Consider the following 22,724-nt stretch of genomic DNA (forward strand, 5'->3'; position numbering starts at 1 on the left):
GTAATTCAAATTCTAAAAATACACATTCAAACAAGAATTAATAAGGGAAGAACTAAGAATCCAATTACATAGATCTTCAATTGTAGATGTCGTACGACTTTAATTAATGGAAATTAATTAGTGTCCTTTAGGAATACTTTTAAAAATATTTTCATTTCTATTCAAAAATATTTTACTCCCTCCGTCCCCTTTTGATAGTCCCTTATGGATATTTTTCACGGAAATTAATAAACACAAATAAAAATAGTTAAAATACATTGAAAAAGTAAATTGACATTGAGTATGAAAAAAAGTAGAGAGACAAAGTAATAAAAGTATATGGGAAAACAAAATTTACATGGAAAAGTTAAATTTGTACAAATATTATTGCAAATTGGAAGGAATTTTGGTAAAAAAATTAATATTAATAGTTGTTGGAAAAAGCAAATAGGGTGAACATTTTGGGACTAAAATTTGTTGATAAGGGACTATCAAAAGAGGACGGATGGAGTAAAAAATATGGGTCATAATAACAATAATAATAATGTTTAATCTTATAAATAAACATAATTTAAAGCATACATATTAGTAGATAATAAAAAGATGACAAAGAACATTATGTAGTTGAAACCAAGAGACGGTTTTGTGTGATTCCGTTTTACGTGAGTCTACTTTATAACGCACCCCCTTATCACAAACCGCAACCCCTGCGGCCACGCATAACCCAAAATCAATCACCCTCTCCTCCACCGACGATGATGCTGCCATCTCCGACATACCCACTACCATCACCTTCCCTCTTCCCCCTTAAAACAACACTAAAATCAAATAAATTGCGACACAGAATCGAGAAAAGTAGATCAAACCTTGGAAACATTAGCACGACTTGTTTTCCTCGTCTTCTTGTTGACATTTGTTGCCAATTTGTTTTTCGTTGCTAATGATTAATATGAAATCAAATAAATTGCGATACACTAAATTAATGTTGACATTGTTTCCTCGTCTTCTTGACATTGTTGGAATTCCGCCATTTTTGCTTTCTCTCTCCTCTAGTGCGGGGGACTTGCGGGTGATTTCCAACTTCAAGGTTCTGGTTTAATATCTGATATTGGCCATTCAACTTTTTCAATATTGTTTAATATCTGATATATAGACCTTATTTGGTAATTGGTTGTTGGTTGCTGGCTGTTTTAACTTGGCTTGTTTGACTGGCTGTTAGTATTGGCTATTTGACCATTTGTTGTATATAAATATGTTTGGTAAATCAGCTGTTATCTGTTGGCTGCAATTATGCAAAATGACCTTAAAGGACATTATTATGTGTTCTTATTAATTTATTATTAGTATTATTATTAATTACTTAATACTAGTTACTACGAGTAATTTTTAATTATTAATTATAATTACAAAACACTACTCCCTCCGTTTCATAATGTTAGTTTCATTTAGAATCTTTTAACTCTTAAAATTAGAGGGAATCTTCTAAATTTCTCTCTATATATAATAACAAACATAGTCATATGAGATATAGTTTTATTTATCTCGACGAGTACTTTATTAACATCTAATTTTTATAATTTTTTCTTGTGTGAAATTAAAGATATTTGCAATCAAAAATTTACATCGATATACATAAATAGGACTAACATTATGAAACGAAGGGAGTAACTATTAATTATTAATTACTGATTATTAATTTTATATTACTAATTACTAATTGTTAATTACTAACTATTAATTATTAAGTACAAATACCAACTATTAATTATTAATTACTTATTTTTTAATCACTGCTCGTAACTACTAGTTATTAAGTACTAGGCACTAAGTATTATTAATTATATATTAATAATTAATAATTGTTGATTACTAACTAGTAACTATTAAGTACTAATAATTAATAATTACTACTATAACTATTAATAATTAAGTACTAATAATAACTAATTATTAATTATTAACTACTAATTATTAATTATTAACTATTAATTATCACCTATTAATTACTAATTATTAAATATTAATTTCTAAATATTAATTATTATGTATTAATTATTAAATCCTAATTATTAATAGTAATTAAATATTAATTAATAACTACTAATTATTAACTATTAATTAATAACTACTAATTATTAACTATTAATTAATAACTACTAATTATTAACTATTAATTAATAATTAATAATTAATAATTATTAATTATTAATTGTTAATTATTAATTGTTAATTGTTAATTTTTAATTGTTAATTATTAATTATTAATTACTAATTTTAATTATTAATTATTAATTAATATTAATTATAATGATTATTTATTAATTATTAATTAATAATTACTATTTATTAATTACTAATTGTTAATTGTTAATTGTTAATTATTAATTATTAATTACTAATTGTTAATTGTTAATTCTTAATTCTTAATTCTTAATTATTAATTATTAATTATTAGTTATTAATTATTAATTATTATTAAATATTAAATATTAATTAATAATTATAATTATTAATTATTAATTATTAATTATTAATTATTAATTGTTAATTATTAATCATTAATTATTAATTATTAATCATTAATCATTAATCATTAATCATTAATCATTAATCATTTAATCATTAATCATTAATCATTAATCATTAATCATTAATTATTAATCATTAATTATTAATTATTAATTAAAATTAATTATTAATTATTAATTATTAATTATTAATTATTAATTATTAATTATTAATTATTAATTATTAATTATTAATTATTAATTATTAATTATTAATTATTAATTATTAATTATTAATTATTAATTATTAATTATTAATTATTAATTATTAATTATTAATTATTAATTATTAATTATTAATTATTAATTATTAATTATTAATTACAAATCAAGGATAAAAAAGTAATTTGTTTAATGAAAAGCCAAAAGACAAAACCAAAAGGCTAGCAAGACAAGCTTTTTGTTTTTGGCGGAAAAGCTGGCTTTTCAGCTAGCTGAAAAGCCATTTACCAAACATATATTTCTGCTGTTTGACAAAAAAAAAGAAGCTAAAGTCAATGAAAAATTCAATCAAAAGCCATTTACCAAACAAGGCCAATATATATATATAACCTAATTTCTGACTATTATAATATAATTTCTGATATATATAGTCTAATATCTGACCATTATAATCTAATTTTTGACAATTAAAACCTATAATCTGACAATTATAATCTAATACCTGATAAGTATAATCTAATATATGACCATTATTATCTAATTTCTGGCATTTATAACCTAATATCTGATATTTATAATCTAATATCGGACTATTATTATCTTAATTCTAAGTTTTGACAATTTTTTTTTTTTAATTTTTTCTGTTTGTATGACCGGACTCACGTGAATCCGTTCTACATAATACTTTACTACTTATATAACATCCAGTTTTACCCCAATGAAAACATGTGCACCTTGAGCATTATGTACCCAAGTGCACCATCTAATTTGCAATCTATAATAACTGTAGCAATAATTGGACAATTATTTTTATTTAGTAGAATTGTATTTTAGTTATTTTTTTATTTTTTATCTTTGAAAGAACATGAGTGTGAACTTGAGAAGCACTTGAGAGTTGTTTTTTGTTACAAGATACGTAGCAGATGCTTTAATTTGTGGAATTGAAGCTAATATAATGTATGTATTATTTTTTACAAAGATTATATAATTATCAAACCAATATATAATTATCTTTAGGTTTTAATCGTTAATCTAGCTAGCTAGCTTGGTGTGTATTGTGAAATTGGAAAGACATGCATGTATCAAGAATGCAAGGGCTTAATTCTTACTCTAATTAAGCATTTACCTATAAAGATGATGAAATCTCAATTGTCATGAGGCGCATATCAACAAAAAAATAGAATAACACGTGATGTAAAACACATAGTATAAAATATCAGAGTTTATTAGAGCCTACATAACATTTTGAAACATATCTAAAGTATTTAATTTAGATAAAACTAGTGTAAGACCCGTGCCATACACGGATACAAATGAATTAGTATTATTATTATTATTATTATTATTATTAATCATGGTCATTATATAAGACCTTTTTGTAATGGATTTTGTTTTGTTCTTTTTATTTTTATTATTATTATTATTTTTTTATATATATATGAAGAATTGTTATAGGGCTATATCCATCTATAAGAGATAGTTTTTTTTATTTTATTTTTATTATTATTACAAAGAATTAGAAGTTAAATTAGTAAGTCTTAACCATTCTTATAATCATATACTTTAATACATATATCGTCATAAGATTGTTCTTTTATATTGATTTTTTTTTTTAATACCATACAACATTTTTGTAGTTAAACTTTTAGATTCATATATAAGGTCGTGGCAGGTACATATTCCATCCGTCCCTTATTGATAGTCGCTTATGACCAATTTTAAATTCCAAAATGATAGTCCCATTTGCTTTTATCAAGTACCATTAATATCATTTTTTTACCAAAATTTTCTCCAATTTGCAACAATATTTGTGCAAATTTAACTTTTCAATGTAAATTTGTCTTTTCATGTTCTTTTATTACTTTGTCAATCGTGCATAAAAGTAATATTTAATGGTAAATTTAAACTATATTTAGATAGTATGTATTGTGGAATATAAAAATAATATTGGAAGTTTGAAAAGATTTTATACTGCCTTTTCACATTATTTCTATTTTGTGAACGATATAATTGATATATTTACTATGTATATATTTTCTTATATTAGTTTAATAATAATATTATGCAATAGAATCATACATAAATATTATACTATAATAATATAAGAATATAAGTATATAATAAAATATAATAAGGAAATAATAATATTATAAAATATAATAATAACTAAATACGGAAATTGGCAGGAAAATAATTAATGAAATTGTGTCAAGTGTCATTATAGGTTCGCTTTTAGTATAGGTTAATAGATTTAACTAGTTCATAAAAGTTAAAACTCTAAAAGAAAATATGGAGGACTTGGAGGAGTGGGAATTGTGCGAGTTGTTGTAGGGTTACACAATTCTAACTCCATTAAATCATTTTATATAAAAAGCTTTTGATGTTTTATTTTTACTTCGAGCATTATTTTTAGATATTCACAGCATTCAAACATATATATGGATTATATTTTAAAAAAAATTTGAAAATCACTGGCTAATACTAAAATTAGTACAATGATTTCAATTTTTGTAAAATACTAGCTATTAAATAAGAATTATAGATTCCTTAAGTGCCTAAATACAACTAAGAAAGTCAATCAATTAGTTAGCTTCCTTAGTGATTAGGAAAGTCCATAGAAATGTAATTTTACAGGCTCATAAACTAGCAGTAATAGCTGGGAAAAGTCCGAAGTTAGATTGTAAATTAGGATATAATTATATCTTACCTATAATTTGAACATTATTATAGTAATCCTTCATATATGTTATGGATATCTTATTTCCAAATTAATACTATCAATTATCATTCTTACCGCCTAATCTATCTTGTCATCATTCTTATCTGCTACATATTTTTATCTGTCACATAATTGTTCTAATCTAACATCTCATCATTCTTTATCTATCACATTATCATTCAATGTGTACATATATATACCTTTTGTTGCTTTCTTTATGATCTTTAACATTTGGTTTACGAGTTAGCTTGAGTTATTAAACGAGACTCACACAGACGGGGAATCGTTTTTCTTGCTACCTTGTACACATTTTTATTTTTAAAGTACCATCACCACCGCCACAAATCAAGGGCAATCCAATTTCCCACAAGAAAAAACAGTCACACAATTGTTAACATTGGACCCATCATCAATAATACTCCTAACTTCTCAAAAGAAAAAAAAAAAAAAAAAAAAACCCTTCCTTTACAATGTGGACCCTATAAACCATCACCAATCACATGCAAACACAAGTCACTTATCATCATAATTAATATAAGGTAGGATCATACCGGCACTAATGCATCGGATCTTATAAGAACTCCACGGTTAAGCGTGTTTGGGAGAGATTAGTATTAGGATAGTGAAGGGGTGACCTCCTGAAACCCTTTTTTACATAAAAAAATAATTAATCTACGCTTATGAGGTGTCAAAAACTGACCGACTTTACAACAGCCTGACCAAATCTGTCTAATTTAAATAGACTCGATTTAGATATGATCAATATAATCGTATAGATACAATAATTAAGCATGACCCATAACTAAATGACTCAACCCAATTAGACCTAACCCAAGCCCGACGACTCGAACCCTCACAATTATTACATCATAGAATCATACACCCCATCACACTTGATTACCAACCCACCCTTGCAAATCTCTTATCCTCTGCCTTTAAAAGCCAACAAGTCCCAAAGGTTACACTTACAGTCTGCCTCACTCACTTTTCTAAACATGTCTTCTTCCTTGCTTCTTTGTCTGTTGTTCTTCCTAATTACTGTCAACTTAAATGTAGTATTAACTACTAATTCAACAAATAAACACTCTTCTAATTCAACTAAACACTCCTCAAATTCTACCAAGATTGGTAGTGGTTACCGTTTAGTTTCCGTTGAAGAAACCCATGATGGTGGCTTCTTAGCTTACTTGCAAGTTATCAAGAAAAATAAAATCTATGGCCCTGATATTCCTATGTTGCGCCTTTTTGTCAAGTGAGTTTGCTTTGCCTTTTTAAATTTTTTTAATCTCTTGATTTTTTTTTCAATTATTGGTGCTTTTGATTTTTGTTTGTTTGTTTGTTTTAAGATTTTTGCCTAGACTAGATCAAGGTTTCAAATGTGATACTTTCTCCGTTCTTTTTTGTTTTCTACGTTATTGAGTTATTTGGTTGACATATACACGTACTCTGTAAATGATTTATATGTTACCACAAGTCGAACATTGCAACATTATGAAAAGTGGTACATTCTACCATGGCTAAAAGTAGCTTTTTTTTTTTTGTTTTTTACTTTGTTTTGAGGTATTTTATCTTCATTATTCAATGTCAATTTAGGGATAATGACTCCCTAATTTTGTACCTTCCTATGTAAATTAGTGATTTGATAATGTTTGGTGGTCCAATTAGTTTGATTATGTCTTTATGAATGTACATTTTCCTTTACATTGCCACATTTGCCAGTATAATGTTAATGAGATCTAATTTAGCCCATTTGGATTTTGGATTATCCAATTCTTGTAATAATACGTGTAAGATCGTCTGACACGAGACCAACTAATATAGATTTCCGATTTATTAGCTCAATAAATGGCATTTTTTTTGACAATTTTACCCTTTTTCAGGCATGAAACAGAGGAACGTTTAAGGGTACACATTACAGATGCAGAAATACCCAGATGGGAAGTACCTTATGATCTTTTACCAAGAGAAAAACCTCCCTCGTTAAAAAACACCCTAGGAAAATCCAGAAAAATCCCCCTTTCTGATTCTAAAATCTCAGGAAATGAGCTTATTTTCAGTTACACAGTTAGCCCATTTACCTTCACGGTAAAAAGAAAATCAAACGGTGAAATCCTTTTCGATACGAGCTCGACACAATCCGACCCGTTTAACAGTTTAGTATTTAAGGACCAATACCTTGAAATTACCACAAAATTACCCTCTGATGCTTCACTTTATGGGCTTGGTGAAAATACCCAACCACATGGAATTAAACTTTACCCGAATGACCCTTACACACTTTATACCTTGGATATTTCAGCTATTAATCTTAATACCGATTTATACGGGTCGCACCCGGTTTATATGGATCTTAGAAATGTGGGTGGGCAACCCTTAGCCCATGCTGTTTTGTTGTTGAATAGCAATGGGATGGATGTTTTTTACAGTGGTAAATCCTTGACTTACAAAGTAATCGGGGGTGTTTTCGACTTTTACTTCTTTTCGGGTCCCTCTCCTCTTGATGTTGTGAATCAGTACACTAGCTTGATTGGGAGACCTGCCCCTATGCCTTACTGGGCTTTTGGTAATTTCTCATCTCATTACTCATTAATCCTTTATTTCACATTATTGTTTTACTAGTTGATAAATGATAATACGTACATGATATGCAATGTCGCGTAATGTTAGAATTGAGTTCAAGAGACCTTTCCTGCCTTTAACATTGATTTAATTAACGTACAAAATTTAGCAAGTCACATATTATTTGGCACGACCAATGTTGGAGTTTACGATCTATTGTTCTTGTCTCTATAATATGGCCAGGTAAATTATGTTGCACATGAGAGAATAATGCTGATTTTGAGCTCTAAGAATATAGTTTATTTTCATCAATAGTTTAACATTATCATCCTACTCTAATCCGTATTAATATATAATTAAGAACACAATTTGCTTAAACACCGCGATTTGAGGGATCTGCTTTCATGTTTATTTGCCATACGTTGGGCTGCGTTGGTCGGGCCATTTGTCTGTTTTATTAACATAATTTGGTGTAGATTCATGCATTTTATGGTTTTTACAGATTTAAGTGCAACACATTAAATCTTACTTGACTTAAACGGTGATCCACTCATATTATTATTATTGTTTATAAACTCAATATTTGTCAGTATCATAGGGCCCTGGATTGATTTTTTCCATATGATTGATTAGTAAAAACACCCATATTTAGGAAAAAGGAATCAAATTAGAACGATTAATGTATGTTCTAGGTTATTGTAATGGTACCTTTTGTCTCCTCATTTCCTTTTCATTAATAATGCTAATTTGAATTGATTAAAAGGGGTTAAAACTTTGTTAAATGATAAATGTTGTAATGTGTATAAAATGGATGAAGTATTTAAGTTACATTTATTGATTAAGGATGGTTTTGTCCTGCATTTTATAATCCTAAACTAAACACATTATTTGATTTCTTGTCAAAGACCGTCTTTGGACTTGAGAGGGAGTTAGAACAATTGGCACACAACATTTTAAGATGAGGTGTTTTCAGTTGTTATCCACTTCGCTCTAAAATTCTTTTTTGTTTTGGAAAGCCAAGTAGGAAAGTAAGCTTCCCTTTTTTAAAGTTTGTTGTAAACAATTCGTCGATTTTACATATTGCTTCAAATACTTGTCTTTTTCATTAAGGTTATTGAAAGTCTAGTTACGTAACTTTAAGTATGTATTCCTCGGAAAAAAAGAGAGGAAGAGTTCTCAAAACAATCGAGAACTTTTGCTCTTCCTCTAAATTTTCCAAATCAACTATACTCCGTGGTATTTAGTTAGCCTAGTATTGAACAAACTCCATAATATTCTTCCTATTGTGACTTTGTGAGTTTATGACAAGATATTAGTATTTAGAAACCAAAACTTTTGTTTGGAAAATCTCACAAATCTTGCCTATGTAAAAGGAGGAAGAAAATCTTATGACAAAAATCTTTAACGTACTAAAAAATAGTCTCATCATTGATGTGAGTAGAAAGTTGTACACATTTCTTGTTCAACGTGGAAGAATAGAAAACGACTTTTGCAGTTGGCTGGGCTATTTCCCCAAATACACTCATCAAAAGTAGCAACTAAATAAAGTGGTCCTTACAAGTAGATAACATTTTCTGCTTTCACGTTTCTTATAATTAAAAATATCTCACATGTTATACTTTTTCTTCCTTTGTTTTTCTCTTCTTTTCGGCCCACATTTTATACTTTTTTTTGTAAGTATCCTATCTATTTTGCACACTAATCAAAGTTTTCACATAGAAACATATTTATACTTACAACTTACCATTACAAAGTACTAAAGGTTGAGGTGGTGACCGAATAGTGGCATCGCTCTTTACCTAGATCCGTGTGGTTTAAAAATCATATCTCATAAAATTCATTCGAGAGATTTCCACCCCCCCCCCCCCCCCCCCCAAAATTGAGTTAGATAGAAGAACCGATTATATGATCCAAAACAAGCCGAATACTACCTCCTTGTGATACACATTGTAAAGCCTTGTCTCTACATTTTAGGCTTTTAGCTCCTATTATTATGTTTGGTAGGTATACTTAATGGAAGAGAGACAAGTAGGTGATGCATTAAACTACTATTTAGGGGCTTGGACCATTTTATAAAGGAACCTATTCATTTATTCAGATTTCATAGTCTTAACATTTATGTCATGGTTAATTGGTTATCACTCATAGTCTAATAACTGCTAGTAATGTAATAATATAGTGACTTAACTCCAGATTTTTCTGCTGATTTCTCTCAATCCTTAGCTGCTATTGCTAATATATGGTTCCAATGTTCCATGTGCTTTATCTCTGCTTTAGAGGGAAAGCGTTAACTGTTATCTGGTCGATACATCAATGTATTGTTTCTTGTTGCTCTTTACGAAAATAAGGTTGATGGATAATACACCCTACTCAATGGTTATGAAGGAAAGAATAGTATAACATATTGTCATGTACACTAGGTAGCTATTTTATATATATCAACTTACCCATTTTAGTGCTTGTATAGTGTGTGAAAGTTTTGGCATAGGCATTTCCCATAGGTAGTTCCTTGTGGTGATCTTTGTAGCAAAATACCATAACCCGACCCAAGTTATTTGTTATTCAAAAATTGTTATTTTAAAAAATTAGATAAATCTGACAATAAACCCAAAAGGCCAAAATTTGAGGTGTCTGGAAGCCAAACCAAATGACTCACAGACTCTACCTCTTGAATTTGACCCGAATTGAACCTGAAATTAACTTGTTTTCCCCTCTGTAGAGTATCCAGTTGCCTCTGCTATTCTGTGATGCTAAAAAGAAATTGTGAATCTGGAGTTTTATTTTCTTCATGGTGATGGTAGGCGCTCAATAAAATGCATATGATGAAACAGAACTACTGTCCTCTTTTCTTACTACTTAGTACATTTCTCTTGTATTGACTTGAAGTTTGATGTGCGAGATGTTATTAATCCTGTAGGTCTCATCTACTGAGTTAGATGTTATTGGTTGTGAAGGTGTTTGATGTGTTATATCCGCTTTGTTTAGTTTTGGTTAGAAAAGAGAAGCATTCTACTTATATGAATAATACTGAGTGACCTTATCTGGTGTTATGAGTTGGGCTGTTTAGTGAAGCATACATGTTTTGTCGATAGAGTGATGTATTCTTCTTTCTAGCATTCAAAATGAGCAAAGAAGAGTACATAGCTGACATTCTTTTGGATTGACAGGTTTCCACCAATGCAGATGGGGTTACCATAACCTTTCCGTGGTTGAAAATGTTGTTGAGAGCTACAAAAAGGCACAAATTCCACTTGATGTTATCTGGAACGATGATGATCATATGGATGGGCACAAGGACTTCACCCTCAATAATGTCAATTACTCGCGTCCAAAGGTTTTGAACTTCCTTGAAAAGATTCATGCTCGGGGAATGAAGTATATAGTCATCATTGATCCTGGTATTGCTGTTAACTCGACTTATGGAACATACACCAGAGGCATGGCTGACGATGTTTTCATCAAGTATGAGGGAAAGCCTTACTTAGCCCAAGTGTGGCCTGGGGCTGTTTACTTCCCTGATTACCTCAACCCTAAAACAGTAGATTGGTGGGTAGATGAAATCAAACGGTTCCATGAACTTGTTCCAGTTGATGGCTTGTGGATCGACATGAACGAGGCCTCAAATTTCTGCACCGGGCTTTGCACAATTCCAGAGGGCAAAAAGTGTCCCTCTGGCGTTGGACCTGGATGGGTATGCTGCTTAGACTGCAAGAACATCACAAAAACAAGATGGGATGATCCGCCCTATAAGATAAATGCTTCAGGGATCAGTTCACCTGTTGGTTACAAAACCATAGCTACCAGTGCAGTTCACTACAACGGCGTTTTGGAGTATGATGCTCACAGTCTATATGGCTTTGCAGAAACAATTGCAACTCATAAGGGACTTCAAGCAATTGAAGGTAAGCGGCCATTCATTTTGACACGCTCTACTTATGTGGGGTCTGGCCATTATGCTGCTCACTGGACTGGTGATAATCAAGGAACATGGAATGATCTGAGGTACTCGATTTCTACCATGTTGAATTTTGGTATATTTGGAGTGCCAATGGTTGGTTCCGACATATGTGGTTTCTATCCTCAACCTACAGAGGAACTTTGCAATCGTTGGATTGAATTGGGTGCTTTCTACCCATTCTCTAGAGACCATGCTAATTACTACTCACCGAGTCAAGAACTCTACGTCTGGGACACAGTTGCTGAGTCAGCTCGAAATGCCTTGGGTATGAGGTACAAGATTCTTCCTTATCTCTACACGTTAAGCTATGAGGCACACACTACTGGTGCTCCGATTGCTAGACCGCTATTCTTCACTTTCACCAACTACACAGACTGTTATGGGTTGAGCACACAGTTCTTGCTTGGTAATGGTCTGATGGTATCACCAGTTCTTGAGAAGGGAGCCAACAGTGTGAAGGCTCTTTTCCCTCCCGGCTCCTGGTATAGTATGTTCGATATGTCTCAGGCTATTACTTCCAAGGCAGGCAAATACGTCACCCTTGATGCACCATTGCATGTGATCAATGTACATCTATATCAAAACAACATTCTTCCGATGCAACAAGGTGGAATGACATCGAAAGAAGCAAGGGAGACACCTTATCATCTTGTAGTGACTTTCCCTGCTGGGGCTAGTCACGGACAAGCCAAAGGGAATCTCTTTGTCGACGAGGATGAACTCCCTGAAATGAAACTGGCAGGTGGATCCTCGACTTATGTCGATTTCTATGCAACTGTGGATCAGAATATGGTTAAGGTTTGGTCAGAAGTTCAAGAGGGCAAGTTTGCTGTAGACAAAGGGTGGACTGTTGGGAAGATATCTGTGTTGGGATTGGGTGGAAATGCAGGATCTGTCGCAATTCAAGTTGATGGAATTGAAGTAACGAGTGCACCAGATGTAGCTACAACAACATCAGATCAAAGTTACCACATACAGTCTGATGTAGATGCTGCGATGAAGACCGTGATGGTACAGATTAGTGGGTTGTCTTTGCCTATTGGGAAGAATTTCGCCATGTCCTGGAAAATGGGTGTTTAGGTTTTGTGGATGATTCAATGCATTCAATTTGTAGACCAGCTTCTTCATATTTTTAGACAGATGATTTCTGATTTTTGTGCACAATTCCCTAACAGGAAGGGGAAGGAAAAGAGCAAAATTTGTGATCATCCTTTTTCCGAAAAATAGACTAAGTGAAATAAGTTGTAAGCAAATATAGTTGCATTATGGTACGCAGTATATTCTGGATTTTAATAAAAATTCATGCTCTTACAAGTTACAGTAACAATCAAATTCTCATTTAGCATTCCCTTTCCTGGACAAAAAGTTCAATGAGGAAATGTAATTAAGAGTGATATCAATATTTTGCTCATTTCTAATTTAGGTCATGTTTTTTCCACTTTAAGCTCTGCTCTCTTTACCTTATTTTTGCTAGACTAAAATTATTTTTGATGAATTAAAATTATTTTTACCTATTTGAATCTTAGTTAGTGGTCCAAAAATTGACCATTATGCGTGCAGATTTTGCGACTTAACATTTCTAAAACATCATTATACTAGTAAGCATAAATTGACAATAATTTGTAGGTATTTTGCCAACAAAGATGGTGACAGATGAAAGATTGCGAGTTTCACCAACTTATCAGCTATCACCAATGAAGAATCTTTGATCACAAAATCAAAAGTTATATCGAAAAATAGTTGACAATGTGAGATGAAATATGTGAGGATTTGAATAGAGCTGAGCTTGTACAAAATTACATAAAGTTGCATTACTTGCATGTCACACCGAAAAATAAGATGAAGGAATATATAATGTAATTCGTATAAGACTAGTAATTTCTCTACGGATTAGCTATTACCAATCAATTATTAGACTTTAAATTCTTTTGTCTCACTAAGATTACCCTATTTAAGGAATTTATAATTTTAAAACTTGGTTAAAGACTTGTTTTATCCTCTTTTCAAAGCTTTTAAGCCTAAATTTCTTAATCTTAATGGATGGAAGGAGTACGTGATTCAACTTTAAGATTTACGCCCCGTTCACTTTACCTTATTTTTGCTGAACTGAAATTATTTTTACTGAACTGGAGTTATTTTTGCTGAACTTAAATTATTTTTACTGAACTGAAATTATTTTTGCTGAACTGAAATTATATTTACTGATTTTCTATTATATTTCATCTTTAAAGTTACTGAATTTTACTGAACTGAACTTATTTTTACTGAACTGAAATTAGTTTACTTAATATTATTTTTTTCAAGGTGAAGTAAACAGGATCTTAGAGTGTGTTTTTATGATTAACCTATATTATCTTTTTTCCTGCTTATTTCAAGCAAAATGAATCTTGATACACTCACATATACGTTAAGTGAATAAGAGTTTACATAATACGGACTACGGGTATAAATTTAGATTAGATGGAATAATATTGTTATAGAATATTCATACAAAGTTAAATTAAACAAAGCCTTAAAATAAAAATAACTTTATTTTATTAAAAGCACGAGTAGTCATGAGTTTGAGTTTTGTTAAAATGGAAGGTTAAGAGATTTAATTGATCGTTGATAGGATCTTGATGGGTAAATCTGGCAAAACCGAATTAACCCGATACACACGATCAACTTAAAGGCTGAAATATTTGAACAGGCCCATACCAAGATTGAAAACATAGATTGAAATTCAAAGAGACTGGCCCGGTTTGACTCATAATTGGCCTGATCATTGATGACATTCCTGTAGAAAGGTGTTTGGGTTCAATTTATGTCAATTGGGCCGGTTCATAAATGATTCAACTATAAGCCCAATGTCAAAGGTTCAACTCTCCAATTCATGCCAAGTCAAGTTAAGGGTCCAATCAACGTGGCAAGCCCACTTGGCTCTAAGCCCAATTCTCCTTATTGTGGTAAGGTATAAAAGCCTTCACTTCTCTTACATTGCATTCACTCACAAATAGTCTCAAGTAATTAATACTCTCTTGCATAGTACTTTCTCTCTCCACACTATACTGACTTCGGCATCGGAGGGGCCTTCCTCGGCACAACCCCCGAGTCCAGTTTACGTGTGTTTGCTGTGCAGGAAACCCTCGGCCCAGCGTCACTTGGACTGAGTCCAGTCTTCAGCCCACTCAAAAGGACCTTGCCGAAGGTCCCATTGTTTTACCCGAAACAATTTGGCGCCGTCTGTGGGGAAGACTTTCATAAACTAAGCCAATCTCAATTGTTATACTTAATCTTAGTGTCAATGGCTAAGAACCGTAAGAACAAAAAGTCAGACGGAAGTGACCCTTCTTCATCAAAGAAGAGTCGCATGATGTCGGAGAAAGGATCACTCTCCACTCCGTCTCCTCCGCCTTCACCGGGTAGGCACTCCTCAGAGGGGGCCAGCTCGGAGGGCCGTTGAGAGAGAGAACTCAATCTCCCTCTCATCATTCTCAACGGACGAACTTTCAACGTCTGAGCCAATCCAATGCTCGAAGCCAACCTTTGAGCATCTATTCTTGTTCCCGTTCTCAGCCGAGAACCCCTCAAACAGGGCCCCCGACCGAGGAAATAGCGAGAGCACTTGCGGTCTTCATGGAGGCCATAAAGGCTGGAGTCATGCCACCTCCTTGTGACCGATCATCTCCGTATACCAGGCATCAGCAGAGGAGAATCGGACAGGAGAGGGGAAGCCCCAATCCTTCAACGAATAGGAGGATAAATGGGAAGAGGATACTTGGAGGACCGAGCGGGAAAGGAAAAAGAACCCGCACTTCTTCAAGGAGTCCAATACCCAAAATTACCAGAGCCACAAAAGCAGCAGCTCTGCCTCTCGGCCAGAGTCTGCCCGTCGAAGCGTGTACGACCGCCTCGGCACAAGGGAACCAAGTGTGCACAGTCGCCTCTCTTTCCCTGACCATGCCGAGGCTCGTCCTGAATCTTCCCGGCCGGGGACGAAAACCACTTCTACCTCTCTGAGAGGGCGGAACGCGGTCCTAACGGCCAGGAACAAGGGAAAGGCCGTAATGCTTCCCACCAGTTCTCCATTCGAGCAATGGATTCTTGAAGAGCATGTGCCGACGGTTAAAACTCTGTCGCACATTACTTATGATGGCACTTCGGATCTGAAGGACCACATTGCCTCTTACGAGGGGCACATGCATCAATGGTATCAGCAGAAAAATAAAGACCGGTGGTGTGAATTCCATGAGTCCCCTGGACACAATACCGAGGAATGTATCCAGCTGAAGGACCAGATCGAAGACATGGTCCGAGGGGGATACTTGAAAAAATACCTCGCGGATCATCGCGAGGAAAAGAAAGCTAAAAATGTTGAGAAAGACTCTCGGCAACAAATTGACTTCCCCCGGAAAAACAACAAGGCACCGAAGAAGGAGGTGTACCCCCCAATCCTAGCCATTTCCGGAGTTCTCGGAGGGAGAGGAAACGTCACCTTAGGGCGCTGACCCATCAGGTGAACCACACCGACATTCAACCTCCTCAGTCGCCGGTGCCGAACATGACGTTCACAGCCGCCAACTGTCGGGGGGTGACGTACCCTCACAAGGACCCCCTGGTGATCATCACCACGGTGGCCAACCACAACGTTTGGCGAACTCTCGTCGACGGTGGTAGAAGAGCAAATATTTTGTTCCGAAAGGCCTACGACCAAATCAAGTTGAAGACCAAGCACCTCACGCCAATACCCTACCCGGTATCTAGATTCAACTGGTTTTCAAATTACCCTGATGGGAAGATTACTCTTCCAGTCACCATCGGTCGCGATGAAGCAACCAGGAATGTCATGGCCGAATTCTTGGTAATTGACGCTCCTTCAGTGTACAATGTGATCATGGGGAGACCTATGATTCACGAAATTCAAGGGGTAGTCTCCACATACCATCAGATTATGATCTACGTTTCAGACGTCGGCTACCCCGAAAGAATTGAGGGCATCCAAAAGGAAGCCCGAAGGTGCAACTACCTCAAGCCATCCACTAGTCGTTCGGAAGACGACGACGATGAGGATGAGGAGGAAAAAGAAAAAGAAATGTAACGAAGTACGAAGAAGCTGAAAGGCCTGAGTGCTTCGGCCCAAAGTTCTCTGGCAAAAGAAAAGTCGCCAGGGAAAGAAAAGGCCGGTCCTTTATTTGAGCCGAAAGACTCAGAGGGCCACCCGAAGAAGAAGTCTGGGAAGCCTGCTAATATCGACAGCAGGCCAGATTGTGAAGAGTCCGGCCTCAAAGCAATGGAGCTGGACCATCAGACTGAAACGATAGAGTTGACCGAAGGAGACTCTGAAAAATGCGTCACGATCGGACTGGATCTCGATCCGAAGGTCCGTATTGAGCTCGTCCAACTCCTTCAGGACAACAGAGATGTGTTCGCTTTCTCGGCAGCTGACATGCTAGGGATTGATCCGAACCTCATCTCACATAAGCTTAACGTCGACCCAACGTGTCGGCCTGTTAAGCAAAAGAAGCGGAATTACTCCGCTAGCAAGAACCGAGACATCGCAGCCGAGGTCAGAAAATTGCTGGATGCAGTTTTCATCGAACCCTGTCAATATCAAGAATGGCTGGCTAATGTGGTGATGGTTCAGAAGGCAAATGGCACCTGGAGAATGTGCGTTGACTTTACGGAGCTAAACAGGGCTTGTCCGAAGGACTTCTACCCCTTGCCGAGGATCGATCAGCTGGTTGACTCAACAAGTGGACATTCTCTGCTTAGTTTCATGGACGCATTCTCGGGGTAACATCAGATCTTCATGCACACCGACGACCGAGCAAAGACGGCATTCATCACGAACGCCGGGGTGTACAATTATAAAATGATGCACTTCGGATTGAAAAATGCGGGGGCAACATATCAAAGGCTGGTAGATCAAGTCTTCGCCGATCAAAAAGGCCGAAACATGGAATTCTATGTTGACGATTCCATCGTCAAAAGCAAAGAGGATAAAGACCATGTTACGGACCTAGCCGAAACCTTCGCCACCTTAAGAAAGCACCAAATGAAGCTGAATCCGAAGAATTGTGTCTTTGGCGTGAAGTTTGGGAAATTCCTGGGCTTCATGGTCAGCAAAAGAGGGATTAATGCCAATCCTGCCAAGGTGCAAGCATCGCTCAATCTTCCTGAGCCGAAAACAAAGAGGGACGTTCAGCGGCTCACCGGAAGAATGGCTGCCCTTTCAAGGTTCATCTCCAGAGCCTCGGACAAGGGACTGCCTTTCTTCAAAGCCCTTAAACTCCCAAAAACCAAGGAGCTCATATGGGAAGATGAACAAAAAGAGGCCTTCAATCAGATTCGGGAGCATCTAGCTCAACTTCCTACGCTTGCTCATCCAGCTGAAGGGGAAAGTGGGAAACCCTATACTTGTACGTGGCAGTCAGCCCAGCCACTATAAGTGTGGTGCTGCTGAGGAAAGAAGAGAAGGCTCAGCAGCCGATCTATTTCGTCAGTCACACTCTGACGGATGCCGAGACTCGCTACCCCCTACTCGGAAAAGTTGCTTATACAGTAGTGGTAACCGCTCGGAAGCTGAGACCCTATTTTGATTGCCATCAAATAGTGGTCTTAACTGATCAGCCTCTGGAAAAAATCCTCGGCAAAGTTGAAAAATCTGGTAGGCTAGCCAAGTGGGCTTTCGAGCTCACTGAGTTCAGCATCAGCTACCAGCCGAGGGCAGCCATCAAGGCTCAAGCTCTGGCGGACTTCTTGGCCGAATGGTCGTACCAGGAGACGCCAGACGAAGAAAAGAGAATCTGGACTGTTTTTACGGATGGATCCTCCACCGTAAATGGTTCGCGGGCAGGGGTAGTGATAACCTCTCCCGAAGGAAAATCCTTTAAGTATGCACTCAAATTTCATTCAAAGCTTCGAATAACGAAGCCGAGTACGAGCAGTAATCGCTGGCCTAGAATTGTGCATCTCTCTAGAAGCCGAACATGTCTATCTCAAGACAGACTCTCAGCTCGTTGCAAATCAAATCCGAGGCGAATATGAGGCCAAAGAGCCCTCAATGATAGCTTACCTCGCGAAGATCAAAACAATTATCGCGAAGTTGAGAACTTTTGAAGTTCAACTGATCCTAAGAGGTCAAAACACACAAGCCGACACACTCTCCAAACTTGCAAGTTCAACTCTTACTGAGCTGAACCGATCTGTATATGTGGAAGTGCGCCGAGAAAGAAGCGTTGACGAAGCACCTGAAGTGTGCTACGTCGACCCAGAGCCAAGCTGGATGGACCCTATCCTAGCTTATAAGCTTCGGGGATAAATTCCCGAGGACAAAAACTTAGCCTCCAAGCTTAAGAGAACTTGCTCAAGGTTCATTGTCTTTAGGGAAGAGCTTTTGAAAAAATCTTTCTCAGCCCCATTGCTAAAATGCGTGGGACCAACAGATGCTGATTACATCCTTCGGGAAATCCATCTCAGCATCTGTGGGAACCATATTGGGGGAAAAAGTTTAGCCCATAAAGCATTAAGGGCAGGGTATTACTGGCCCACCATGATCTCAGATGCCAAGGAGCTGGTCAGAAAATGCGAAAAATGTCAAAAATTCGCACTAGTTATCCATCAGCCAGCCTGAGATCTTTAACCGATCTTGAATCCACTTCTGTTTGCTCAATGGGGGTTGGATATCTTAGGTCCCTTCCCGGATGCTCCGTACCAGAAAAAATGGCCGATAGTCGGCATTGACTATTTCATTAAATGGATCGAGGCCGAGGCAGCCTCGAACATTACAGAGCAGACTGTCAGAAAATTCATCTGGCAGAACATTATCACTCGCTTCGGTATTCCGAAGGTCTTTGTCTTTGATCATGGAAGGCAATTTGATAATTTACCGCTGAGGCGGTATACAGATCAGTTCGGCATCAAATTGGCATAATCAGCAGTGTGTCACCCGCAAAGCAACGGTCAAGCCGAAGCTGCCAATAAGTAGATCCTTAACGCTCTCAAGAAGAGGGTTGAAGATCAAAAGTCCAAATGGCTAGAGGAACTCCCTGGAACTCTCTGGTCACTTCGGAAAACTGAGAAAGAGGCTACGGGCCATTCACCTTTTGAGCTGGTGTATGGAGCCGAAGCCGTCCTTCAAGTGGAAATTGGAGCTGAAAGTCTCCGAGTGCACCATTTCTCGACTGAAAACGAACAACTCATGAAGGAATCCCTTGATTTCTTATACGAGATCAGAGACTCAGTGCGAGATAGAATGGCTGCATATAAGTAGAGAATCGACAAATTTTACAACCGAAGAGTCCATGCGAGGCCTCTTAAAATTGGAGACCTCGTCCTTCGGAATGCTGCAGCCGTGCAGAAGAGCCGAATCCATGGGAAACTCTCAGCCACTTGGGAGGGACCCTACGAGATTTATGATGAGCTTCGGCCAGGAACATACCGGCTTCGGCAGTTGGATGGAATTGAGCTGAAAAATCACTGGAATGCTGATGTACTTAAGAAATATCATGTGTAAACCCTTTAGGCCGGAACAATATTTGTAAGTGCATCTTTTATTATTAATGAAAAGGCCCCCGAGCCACCATTTCCATAAATACTTGCTAATTTCTTATTCATTTATTTTTCTGTCTTTCATCTACTCTTTAAGGGTTCTTCTTCGACACTGTCCCAAACATTCGCCATTCAGGCACCATGTTTCGGGTTGCCGATAAACCCGCCTAATTTAGAACATCAGTCTTCCAACCGAAGCAAACGCTTCGGACAGACTTGTTCTTGAAGGCAATGAGTCCATGGACGAATCTGGGGTATTGTCTTAGCTGAGCATTGTACCTCAGATGGTTATTGTTTGAAACATTTCCTTAAGTTGGCCCTGTGTCTCAGATATCCATTCTTTCGGATAGACAAAAACAAAGAAAAATTGCACAAGTATTATAAATATTGTTCACTAAAATGCTTCGTCTGAATAAAAAAGGGACAAGTAGTCATCTTAGAAATCCGAAGACAAAGCCTTCAAATTTCCGGGGGACAACAAGTGTACAAATACAAAATATCTTCAACTGAAATTTCCTAACTCGAAGCTTTTTACTTAGAAGATTCATAAGAAATATGCTCGGACTCCGAGCTACATCAAGTTAAATTGTTCATCAAATGAAAATAAGTATCGGCAGCCGCCCACAAGCGAAAAATCACAGCTGCTGAATTACGTACAAGACAAAAACAAATAAAGTTTGTACATCAAGGCAAGCTGAAGCAAAAATAGACAAGGCAAAAAATATTCAGAAGCGGCAAGTTAAAAGATTAAGCACAAGTTGATCTGCAAGATTCTGAAGACGACTGCCCGAATTCCTAGGCTTCAGCTGACTGGTCTGGCTGATCAGCAGTGTTGGAACCCTTACCAGCTTCGTCCCCGGCTACAGAGGAGGCAGGCTTAGCCTTCATCTGGGCTTCTTTCTCTTTGTGCTCGGCCTCTTTCCTTTTCACAGCCTCTGCCAGTTCGGCAGCTTATAGACGAGCCAAGAAGTCTAGCTCAGCCTGGCTGGCATACATCATATGGGGATCCTTGAGATTCTTAGCCCATATCTCGCACTGCTCCCATTGAATTCCAGGCTCGGCATGATGAGCCAGCCTTCTGGCTACATTGAAGCCGTTCTCGTAGCCCTGAGCATACTAAGCCTCGGTGTAAATCCGAACCTTCAGCAACTCTTGAGCTTCAGCCATCTTCTTCTGGACCTCCTCCGAGCTTTTTCTTGATTGCTCCAATTCTGTAGCGAGCTTAGAGGATGACTCCTTTTGCGCCTCCAGCTGTTCTTTGGCCTCAGTCAACTGAAGCTGAACCCGTGCAACCTCATCATTCTGATTCTTCAGCTAGCCCCGAACAAAATCCATAGCAGTCTGGGCCTGAGACAACTCGGTCTCCTTCGCTTGCAGCTGGGAATCTAAGTCCAGCAACTTCTGGTTTACGGCCTCAACATTAGTTTGGGCCTCGAGGAGCTGAAGGTCTTTGTTTTGAACAGCCCGGTCGAGACGCCTCACTTCTTCTTCCAGACTCTCAGCCCTCTTCAAAAGCCTTTCCTCTCGGCTAGCCATCCGAGCATTTGTTTCATCCTCAATCCTTTACTCTATCCGAGCTCGGAGGCCAGGAACATCGACCGCCCCAAACTCGCTCAGTATCTTCGAGCCTTGGTCAATGGTGGGGAAGAAATGCTGATCTAGTTCGGCGCAGAAGGTGTTAAAAGCTTCAAGGGATTTTTTTCGCACCTCTCGACGTCAGCATGCTTCTCCTCCGCCGCCTCGGCCTTCAGCTTGGCCAATTTAGCCTCTGCAGGATCTGGGATTCTTCGACTAGGCTCACCAATCCCAGCAGTTGCCCGAAGGGAACACTCCCTAGCCCGGTCCACCTCGGACAGGTTGGAGAGGCTCCCGAAAAAAGCTGCAGCTTCCTCCCAATGCTGTCCCCAAATCGTCTCCTTGACGTTGGAGGGGAGGGTAACTGGAGAACCTGAGAAGCCCATCTCTCCGGAATGAAAATTCCAGAATGAAGGGAGAGAAGACGAAGGAACTTCCTCAATTTGGACATGTTCAGTTCCGTCCTTCGCCTCTTCAGGTTGATTACCTCAACCTCCCCTTCTTCAGGCTGTCTAATAAACCCGTCAGCCTCCCGCCGAATGTCTTCGACAAACCCTCCATTAGCAGCAGCAATGTTCTCGGCTGCGTCAATTGCAGCATCATTTACAGTTGCACTCTCGGGAGCTTTTTCTCTGTTTAGCTCCTCCTCCTGTACCACCTCCTTCGACTCAAGAGT

The 22,724-nt window shown here is 36.8% G+C and overlaps 1 protein-coding gene across 1 annotated transcript; it reads left to right on the top strand.

Moving 5' to 3' along the window:
* Positions 1-6,325: 6,325 nt before the first annotated feature.
* Positions 6,326-13,243, top strand: LOC145562301 (alpha-xylosidase 1-like). Its single transcript, XM_081622525.1, has 3 exons — positions 6,326-6,679; positions 7,308-7,990; positions 11,154-13,243. Exons 1-3 carry the CDS (start codon positions 6,423-6,425, stop codon positions 13,022-13,024), a joined length of 2,811 nt encoding a protein of 936 aa, XP_081478651.1. The 5' UTR covers positions 6,326-6,422; the 3' UTR covers positions 13,025-13,243.
* Positions 13,244-22,724: the final 9,481 nt, after the last annotated feature.

This window comes from Chenopodium album, chromosome 10 (assembly GCF_948465745.1).
Source record: "Chenopodium album chromosome 10, dcCheAlbu1.1, whole genome shotgun sequence".
Lineage (NCBI taxonomy): Eukaryota > Viridiplantae > Streptophyta > Magnoliopsida > Caryophyllales > Amaranthaceae > Chenopodium > Chenopodium album.